A 10,870-nucleotide genomic window follows, 5' to 3' on the forward strand; every position below is an offset into this window, starting at 1 on the left:
ATGACAGGTTCAATTTCACAGTGCTTTATCTCAGCCTGCTTGTGAGAGCCGATAAATATCTCATACTGTGGATGTCTGTGGTCATTGCTTAAATGGGAAATTGTGATGAGCACTAGTTAGAGAAAAATTGGATGTATAATAACTAGCCATTCATTGTGACTTTCACTCAAGATCACAGTCTCTAAATAGGGAATAATATAAAACAATTATATGCTGTAAATTCTTGTGTAAACTAATAGGCAGTGTTAGAATTCTGAAACTCATCAAGCAGTAAGGGCAACAGATAAATAAACCATAGATGCATGTACATACACGTATGTTTTATATGACAGTGCCTCTCCATAACCCTTTTTCACATGGTCCAGAAATATACACATTGGATTTATGGTGGAGGAACAGGATCTGTCCCACCACTGATGTCCTGTGAACAGAGCCTACAAACACATATCTTGTATATATGGAGCCTTTCTAATTCACTATATAGTCAGGTACCCTTTTTTTTTAAAGGAAGTTACAGGTCATGCCTATAGATTTTACACACAAGTTGGAACTGGTGACAGTGGATTCAGTTTCTCATCCCTTCCACTTGTTCAGATCATGTGTTTTCAGAATTAAGTGAAAAGGAATAATCTTTCATAAAAAGTTCATCCCTTTCTTGCAGCCGAATTTAATAAACAATATGCAGTGGCACCTCAGTTTGCGAACACCTCAGTTTACATAATTTTATGAACTGAAATCCATAGAAAATAATGCCTCATTTTATGTTTTTTTTCTCCCCCCCCCCGGTAGTACAAAAGGGTATTCCCAGGGCACATTGCCCCTATAGCGCTGCCCCTTTCCTAGTGCAATTGGCATTTCAGTTTATGAAATTTCTGCATTATGTAACATCGCATAGAATTAATTTTGTAAACCGAGGTATGCCTGTAGTAAAAAATTTTGTAATGGTATTGTAAAAAATAGAAACATATGCTTTGGGAATTTTTGTATTTGAAATATACATGAAGTAGATTTCAAACAGTTATCCATTCAAAGCTGTTTATTCATTTCCTAGCAACTACTATGCATTGACACTGAGGAACAAGTAAAATCATATCTGCACCTAGTAATTAGCACTCATTGGCTGAAATCCTGTTGCCCAGTTATGCAGACAGTGTATCTTTTAAAGGTAAATTGCCACAGGTTCAGAAATCTCCATGGACATGATCTGTTGCACACTCTATACGTAACAGATGGGGTCTAAGGAGATTTCTTGATGTATGATCTATTCACTTCCAAAGCCGCCTAGAGTAATCTTAATTGATTAGATAGGCGGGATAGAAATCAAACAAACAAATAAATAAATAAATATGTCATTTGCACAACTGGGCAACACAACTTCAGCCAGTGACTGGAATTCCATTGGTGTTTGTGTTTGGTTTTGTCTAACTTGCGGTGGCTAACAGCAATCAGTTGATTAAATGTCAGAACACATCTTGGTTGTGCATTTGGCATGTGACCAGGCATGTGACTGAGAAGCTCCCTGACATCTCATCAATTTGCCACAATTAGCTGGGTTACCATACATCAGAATTGACTTGATGGCACATCATGATGTTGATTAAGCTATACAAACCTTGCACAAACACCAATATCTACAACTCCAAATTACATTTCATTTATGCTGGTGTAAATATTCAGATGGATTCTGGCCTTTATACCTTTTCAGTTTTCACTGAAGATGTTCAAAAAGATGTGAGAGTAGCATCTTGTATTTGCGATTTATATTTCTCCTGATCTCTGTCTCTCGCTGACAGACACCACACACTTTTGAGCAAACATCTCCAAGGCATTGGTTCCCAAACTTTGTGTGTGGTTGCATGCATGCATGTATTTATCAAGAAGGAGAAAGAGAATGTAGGTGGAAGATGACTGGAACTGAAAAAAAATTGCCAAGAGATCTGCAATATTTGAACAATGGAATTCATGAAAAACATTTGAGATACACACATAAAAACATTTGGATTTGATTTTTCTGTGTAGCTACTGTAGATGGCTACCTATGTGTCTTTAATTATCTTTCTTATTACTTACAATTGTTACACAAGAAAATGCATTGTCAGTTCTTGAAAAAGAACACAGATAGCCATAATGATACACTGAGATTCAGTGCATGATATAAAATATATTTATTCATGTATATTCCAAAGAGTGACTGACCTTTTTCAGACTTTCTTTCAGGACCTGACCTTGTCCAAGTTTGTTTAATCACAGATAGAAACTAGTACAATTGGTATTTTTGATAATATAGCATGCTTGTTAGTAAGTGATTTTGCTGAACTCAGTGAAGCCCTGAGGGGAAAGAACAGCAATGTAAAATAAAAACAAAGTATCTTGAGTAACAGAGGAAGGAGCATTATCATCAGCATGCTCAGCATTACATGGAATATGAAAAGAGCTTTTCAGAGTAGATCAGTGTACATTTGTGCAGTCTTTTCTCTGCAGTATATATGAGCCTACCATCAGAAAACATAAATAACATAAATAAACATTTCTAAACGTTTTGAAATTCAGAAATGCTTCATAGAAAACAAAACTGCATGCCCCAACCGTCCAGCTCTTTCCCTTATAAGCTAGCCTGTGGGCGTATCACCAGTACATCACATCATTGCCTACATCAAAATAGGGTTCAGCTGCCAATATGGTCAGCTTTTGGAGTTGTGAGGGGTCATTTTGTAGGTTGCCTCAAGATGGCCTTATATGAGAGGTAATGCTGTACTGCAGCCAAAACTGTGCTCACGACCTGGGGTTCATCCCAGGTAGCCGGCTCGAGGTTGACTCAGCCTTCTATCCTTCCGAGGTCGGTAAAATGAGTACCCAGCTTGCTGGGGGGGCGGCAATGTGTAGCCTGCATAATTAAATTATAAACCGCCCAGAGAGTGCTTGAAGCACTATGGGGGTGGTATATAAGCAGCACGCTTTGCTTTGCTTTGCTTTGTTATTCCAGCATTATCTGGGGATGTATAAAAGATAAAACTGGTGGGCTTTAGGTTGTTTTATGTGACGTATTCTGTTATTTGATTTTTTTGTGTCTTATATATGTAATGGACATCTATATTGCTATGTTGTGGTGTATGTTGTTTTAGGTGTCTTCAGACAAAAGAACAGCATGTAAATGAGTAAAAATAAGAATAAAAAGTTTTGATATGAAATATTTTGCGTAACAAAATATTAAGTAAATATTTTAAGAGAGAGAGAGAGAGATTGAGAGAGAGAGAGAGAGAGTGTTTGGTTATAGTAAATTAGTAAGTTGGTCACAATTTTGTTCCAATATTGTAATTCCTTCTACATATATACTTAAACTGGTAATGTGTGGTAGAGATTTAGAGTGTGTGTACATGTGCATGAATCGAAGTACTGTACTGTTATTAAGCCAGATTGAAGTTAGTGGCTCAATTTTCTACTTCTCTGAATCAGTTTTTTCCTGAGAACAGCATGTACAATACTGAGGACGGCAGGGAAGGCCTCCTCAGATTGCTTAAATATTTGGTTGGCTGGTTCTGATCAGCAGGTACACCCTGCAGGAAGACTGTTTATCCAGCAGAATGATCTCATTATGAGGACAGTGATGTACTATGGCTTGCTTCATCCCCAGAAGCTATTCAAAGGAACAACTGGGTAAATTATATTTATCTTATTCTCTGCATTGTGCTATTATCAGTTGCAATAACTGGTTGTATATTAAAACAGAGATTACAGACTAGAGCCACTTCACTGAATGTGGTTCTGAAATTCCACACTTTTGAATAATGCAGATGTTTTTCCAAGTTAAAAGAATAATAATAAGAAAATGGTATTGTTGATAGAAACTGGGAGGTTCAAGCTTTTCCAGTCTATAAATTTATATGGGGATGCAAGTCTTGATTTCCTCCATTTTCTGGTAGTAAACGAGAAAAATCACAATATTTTCTCATTATCATGATATAGCAAAGTTGAGTGTTTTTATTATTCTGCGATGACGATAACACAATTCTGTAATGTGTGCATTATCAGAAATGAGGTACACATTGTCTTCTTTCATGAACTGGCAAATGTAGCAGCATTTGGTAGGACTTTCTGATCAATCAGTCTGTCCCTCTTTTTGTGTTACTAAATGTTCATTGATTATTTAAAAACACACACACACAACCCAGACAATTAATTACATAACCATTTGCTCCATAGGCTATATGTCTTCAAGCATCTAGTATCAATTATAAGAAGCTACCCAGTGTGGTGTAGTAGACAGAGTGATGGACTAGGTTTCAATTGTAATATTTAGAAATTTCTCTACATTTACTACAAAGTAGCTATTCCCATTTAACCATATTTTCAGAAGGTCTACATCCAATCTACCAGGAAAGATCAGGTGTGGCATTTGGTCCTTTGCACCTTTATAGAAATTTCAGTACAGAAACATAATATGCACCAGAATGACATAATATTTGTGGTTTACCTTGAAACTGCCCTTCCATCAGCATCAAGGGTATACATCAGCCCTTGCTATTAAAAAGGCTCTCCTGTATTTAAAGATTGTCAGCTTATTTAAAGAAAGACTCTATTTATAACTGAAGGTAAAGGTAAAGGTTCCCCTTGATATTTTTAGTCCAGTCGTGTCCGACTCTAGGGGGCGGTGCTCATCCCATTTTAAAGCCGTAGAGCCAGTGCTTGTTGGAGACCGTTTCCATTGTCACGTGGCCAGCGTGATTAGGGAACACTGTTTTACTTTTTCACCGCGATGGTATTTATTTATTTACTCGCATTTACGTGCTCTCGAACTGCTAGGTTGTTGAGGAGCTGGGACAAAGCAATGGGAGCTCACTCCGTCGCGTGGGTTCGATCTTACGACTGCTGGTCTTCTGACCTTGCAGCACAGGCTTCTGCGGTTTAGCCCGCAGCACCACCACGTCCCATTTATTACTGAAGGAAACATTAAATCAAAGTTCTATTGGCTGGAGCCAGCAATCTCCTTTTCAATACGTAAGATCCTCTGCTTTATCATCTACCTGGCTTGCGTGCTGTTACGCTGGTATAGCTTTGCTAGCTAAAGCCAAATGATGAAATCTTTTGAATCACAGATTTATTCCAGGAAAAGACACACGGATCACTCATAGGACTCAAGTTTCCCTATGTAGTAGTTGATTCCAATAGCTAAGGGTGTAACTTCAGGCCAGAATTATTTGTGAGCTTAAACCCACTTCTAGGTTAAGAACCAGTCATTTGATAGCACTCAAAATAGATCTCAAGAATGAAGCTGTTCAATAGATGAGTGTAAATCTGTGGTCCACACTGCCACGTTTTATAAAAGCTGGGACATTAATTTGACCTTCAAAACCTTGACTGCAGCAGAAACAAACCTACCTCCTTTGGTCAGAAAAAAAAGTGTAATATCATGTTTGAGCATTGTTCTGCTCCAGTAGATATAACAAGCTTCCTCTGTGCCATCATATAGAGGATTTATGAAAGTAAATATTCAGGAATTTGTTTGGCCAGATGGCCATCAGTTTCTCAACTAAATCTAGTTTGTTGCAGTTTTTGAACTAATAGCCAGCTGATTATTTCCGCAATACTCTCCCAAATCAGCCAGTAGTCTTTTTAAGCCTAGATTTGTCTGAAAACAGTAATGTGTCACTTGCATAGGGAAAATAAGAAATCTTTATTGATGCAATCTTTGAAGGATATGACTCTCACAAGCTTAGCACCTGTGCTAATTCTCCAAGGGAAATGTTTAATAACACACAACCTTGCTTGACCCCCTTGAATATGTGGATCACATTTGCAAGCTGGCTTTTGCAGCAACATCTCACTTGATGTTGCAATGCAATGTTTTAATCAAGAACAGTAAGCGCAGTTCAACTGTTAGGTCTGCTAACTTCCTCCAAAGGATTTCCCAGGAAATAGAACTGAATGCTGATTTAAAATTGATGAAAACCACAAACAATTTTCCTGCTGAGGAGCTGGAATACTTTTCAGCAATGTATGAGAGAGTCAGACAATGATCTAATGTACAAGAGTCTGCTTTAGCATCAATCTGCTCCTTACACTGGAGGAATTAACCTATTCCTTCAATTTAGCTGCAAAATGGGAGGAATGCCAGGAAACAGGGACAATAGTTATGGGACAATAGTTACTGGGGTCAGATCTTGAATCCTTCTTGTAAATGGAACTAATAATAGCCCTCTCCCAAAGGCTGGGGCATTCTTTTTATGGTTGCTATACGTGCATGCTTAGCTTTGATGTCTCTTTCAGCCACATATTGTATCTGAAACAATATTTTTGGAATACCATTTCTCAAATGCTCATTTAGTATATATATTTGCATGGTTACATAGCTTAACTACCCATTTAAGTATACAATTCTCTTGACCTTTTGTCTGTTTCAGATTTCTTTTAATCCATAACTATAACTGATTATGCAGTCATGATTGGAATTAAGGGTCATCACCCATTAGAGATGTTTAGTTCACTTGGCACTTTTGGGTGGCAATACATCAATTCAGTTAAGTTCAATGGTATGATCATTTGTAATATCAATCTAATAAGTATCAAAACCATTGAAATCACCACTAGCAGCAGTTGTTTTTTAATACAGGAGTCCCCACCCTCACCCCTTTATCTGCAGATGATCCATTTCAGGACCTATTGCAGATGTCTGAAGCCATGGATAGCATACTCTTGTATGTCATATATAAAGATGCATGATTATGAAATCCTCTTATCTAAGTAGCTTATATGTTTGAAATGGTTTCATCAGATATTATTGATGGAAAATATATCGAAGGAAAGGACTAACACCAAGCAAGGTGATGAGATTTGCTAATTGTTCCATATTACCAAGAAAGAAAACACTGATTGGAATCATGCTCCTTATTGTACTTGTACTAGAGTTGGCCCATTCGAATCCATGGACCATACAGTGGAGTTGACTCATCGAATCCCCACTGATTTAATGGGTCTGGCATAGTGCAACATACTACGCTAAACAACAGCACTTCATTCAATGTACTGTGGTCTATCTTGATTGACATTCAGTGAAACCATTTTAGAGTATGTTGCTTAAAATCAATAAATCAGCATGGTGATTTAAGAAATGAAAAGTCCCAAATAAGGTAAGGGGAATGTGGTGTATTCAGCAGTATGTTGACTTCTCAATGGTTTTTCTTCCTCTTTTCTCTTTCAGCGGATGGATGTACTGATTGGTCGGTGGATTACAAGAAGTATCAAGTTTTAGTGGGAGAACCTGTTCGTATAAAATGTGCATTGTTTTATGGATATATAAGAGCAAATTACACCTTAGCACAAAGTGCTGGACTCAGTTTAATGTGGTACAAAAGTTCTGGACCTGGAGATTTTGAGGAACCTATAGCTTTTGATGGAACAAGGATGAGCAAAGAGGAAGATGCAATTTGGTTCCGTCCAACAGTGGCACAAGACAGTGGACTTTATGCATGTGTTATAAGGTAAGCACTTCCATTTTCCATCTCCCAGCTAAATTAAAAAGTAAAAGGAAGCTATAAAATACAATTTCTTGCTTTCCCCAGCATTTGATTAATCATCTGCAAGAGGAACATCTTCATTTTGATTCTGTGCCATATCCTGTGCCATTACCTCTTCTGCATATTTATATTTACTTTACATTTTATAGAAAATATATTTTACACATACTGTCCACTCAGCTCCAGCTGGCCTTCAACTGGTGCTCCTGTCCTATGAAATACTCCACACAGTGCAGACATTTTGAATAGGTTTGCTTTGAATATGTTATCTTTGAAACACCATCATTTTGAGTAGATGTATAAGCTGTATTTATGACTTTTCAATTTCCTGAGGAAGGAAAGATATGTTACTGCCTAGTGGAAGTGTTAAGCTTAGCAAGTACAGATTCTGTACCCTCACTCCGCCCGCCTTTTTCTGTTATTTCAGTTCTACAAAGATTTCTGCCGCAATTGTCATATACGATGTGTATAATTGTCTTTAGATGATATGCAGAATTGGTACCTAAAGAAAGGAAAACAGAAAACAATTTCCTTTAACTTATACCCTAGATATCATTTACACTGTAATGGGATAAGATTAAACTCAGTACATTTTTATTCTCTCTCATACACACACCATAGCAGAGCATATCACTTCTTAGATCTCTTGCTTATGAAATGCATTATTCCCTATATCATTTCCGTCTGTATCATAGCACTGATTCATCCTGAGCTACATTTTTGCCCATGGAGAAAACAGAGAGCATATGGGCTCCCGCTTAGATTCTGAAAATTATCCAAGAATATAGAATTAAATTTAGAGATAGGTGAAATGATGCAGATAAAAATGCAGGAAAAGTCTTGCAGAGAAAATGCACAGTTTATTGCTAAATGGCTTGTAACATTTAGCTTATTGCCCTTTTCAAAAAAGACTGATGGCTCTTCATTGACACATATCTGTAGATATGATCCATTTACTTACACATTGCAGGTTCCATTATAAAGCAAGTGTGACAGGAAATGATGCGCACCTGCTATTGAGGTAGTCTGCATTCATGGTCATGGAAAAAAGAATTAGAAAAACAAAACAAAAAGAAATAAAGAAAAAGAAAAAAACAAAAACATCCTGTACTAAATTTCAGACACTTTTTAGCACTTGCTGCTCATTTTTTAAACGATTGCCAGAGTCTGCATGTTTTTGGTAGCTTGCCATCCTAGTGCTTGTCTTTGCTCATTATATATACCATTCTCTAGAAGAGCAGACACTTTCTCACTACCACTATTACTACTACTATTCAGTTCAGACAGGGAACATAATGTTTGAACACACTGATAGTTTGATTATATAATAAGATAACAGAGTTTACAGAGAATGTTGTATCTTTGATCTCCCATTTTGTTCTCTCTTCACTCTTTATTGAAAGTGCTGTATAACTCACTGTTCATATAGCAATCTATAGTCATTTTGGATATATATTGAACTTTTAACATTCCTTGTCAGGAGATACTGATATGCGGTGCCACATACCCAATCTAGCAGTTCTAAAGCTTGGGTTGGAAGTGGGTCAAAAACTGTCTGCCAAAAGGAAGGACTAGGATAGCTCACCCATCAGGCCACATCTGTAGTAAGAAGGTGGTTCCATAACCAGCCTTGCCTATGACCTCACAATTCCAGACGAGTGACTTGAGTTAACACTGAGGCTGAGCATTATCCTGCTGAGAAATCGTATGTTGTTAGAAAGGATGCTTTTGCCATGGTTGATCATTGCTGGAGTTTTAACAACCTTTATATGCTGTCTTTAAGAGGTTTGGCTGGGAGGAACCTCTTGGGCTGGGGTGATTGTCAGTACACACAGTAACCAATTATTCTTTTCCTGCCTCTCTCATTAAGAGTCCCCCACCCACACCCACCCTGCACTTTTTCAGTCAGTTTTCACTTAGTAGTGGTAGGCTGCTGGAAGTTATGTAGTTATGAGTCAGTTAAGGTCTGTTCATGTACCCAGTCTTTTTTGTGAGTACATGGAACTTTTTATTCTTTTTCTTACCAATGTCTCAGAATGAGTTATCGAGACTGTGCCAGTTGCTAAGAAGCAAATGGAACAGTCTGTTCTGGGAAGACTTGAAGCTAATTTTGCTCTGTAGATATCTGCATTTTTCTTGCTACGTAGCTAGAGGTTTTTAGCCAAAATTTCACTCCGCTAAGAATCACTGCCTAAATGTGTCTCTGGAAACTTGTTGATATCTACCATGTCCCTGTTGAAACAGTCCTTTAGCAAGATGAACCGAATACTCCTGAACCCAAGAGGGACGAACCACTTAGCTCCACAGACAATGAAACTTTGGGAACCCAGAAGCATGTGCATGATAAGGGCTCAGAGGCCATGTAGGAGGAGTAAATGGGACCTTTGGCTATGGTATGTTTTGGCGAGCTCTTCAGTAGCTGTTCCCTTTTGTTTTGACCCTGGTTTGGGGCTTTTCTGGCTGGGAGCCATAACTGCCATGCGCCAGTGTGGAACAGGACAGTATCTACTTCATGTTTCCTGCCTGTATATACCCCTGAAAATGTGAGCGAATTAGCCTATCCCACAACAAAACTCGATGCATAACAAAAAGGTAATTGGATTATAAAGCCAAATGGAACCAAAAAGCAAGATTAGCATATTAACAGAGCCACTTAATCCACTTAAATAACCACCTCTGAGAACAGATTCTCTAGAGTAGAGAGAAAAATCCATCCCAGAGGAGAGATGAACCAAAAATCTCTATTTAACCTTGCAAGGGTTGCTGGCTAATTCTACACAGACTTCCCATGAGAAATGGGGTCATGATGAAAGCTGGTGTCCAACTATGCAATGTACAATGACATTGATGATATGCTGACCAGCTTCCATTCTGCTATGTGAAATTTGGAAATAGACATTAGAATGTAGGGTCTTTTTGCCTCTGTTCTGCCCCTTCTTAAAATGGATTGAGCCTTTAAACAGGAACCCCAAAGTCTCAAATATGCATACCCAATTTTGACATCTTAGTCATCAGTGATATTTATTTATTTATTTATTTTATTGGATTTATACCCCGCACCATCTGGCAACCAGGCCACTCTGGGCAGCTAACAACAAGATAAACAACACAATATCAAAACACGATAAAAATAATAATACATACATACATTCAGCAAATATAATAACCAGCAGGATGAATTAAAACAGATGGCAATGAGGTGGTAAAAAGGATGATGAAAAGGATGGCAAAAGGGAGGCCGAGATCTCAAAACCTAACACTCAGGGAAAGCCTAATATTATTATGTGATAGGAAAATAAATTTATATACTGTATAGGTAGAATTTAAAAACAAGCAATTTAATTCAGAGATGACCATTG

At 37.7% G+C, this 10,870-nt stretch overlaps 1 protein-coding gene and 1 long non-coding RNA gene across 6 annotated transcripts in view; one reads left to right on the plus strand and one right to left on the minus strand.

Moving 5' to 3' along the window:
- Nucleotides 1-10,870, plus strand: part of IL1RAPL1 (interleukin 1 receptor accessory protein like 1) — a 944,419-nt gene that overhangs the window by 466,691 nt on the left and 466,858 nt on the right. For all 5 annotated transcript variants that reach the window (XM_072994270.2, XM_072994271.2, XM_078390459.1 and 2 more), the window contains one exon: nt 7,196-7,475. In XM_072994270.2, coding sequence (XP_072850371.1) covers nt 7,196-7,475 — 280 coding nt within the window. The remainder of the gene's footprint in view (nt 1-7,195; nt 7,476-10,870) is intronic.
- On the minus strand, nt 7,200-10,527 carry LOC144588182 (uncharacterized). The gene is made up of 3 exons (XR_013543571.1): nt 9,097-10,527; nt 7,681-8,013; nt 7,200-7,255 (listed from the first exon to the last, which is right to left on the minus strand). It is a non-coding gene; the product is annotated as an uncharacterized LOC144588182 (long non-coding RNA).

The sequence above is a fragment of the Pogona vitticeps genome, chromosome 3 (assembly GCF_051106095.1).
Source record: "Pogona vitticeps strain Pit_001003342236 chromosome 3, PviZW2.1, whole genome shotgun sequence".
NCBI lineage: Eukaryota > Metazoa > Chordata > Lepidosauria > Squamata > Agamidae > Pogona > Pogona vitticeps.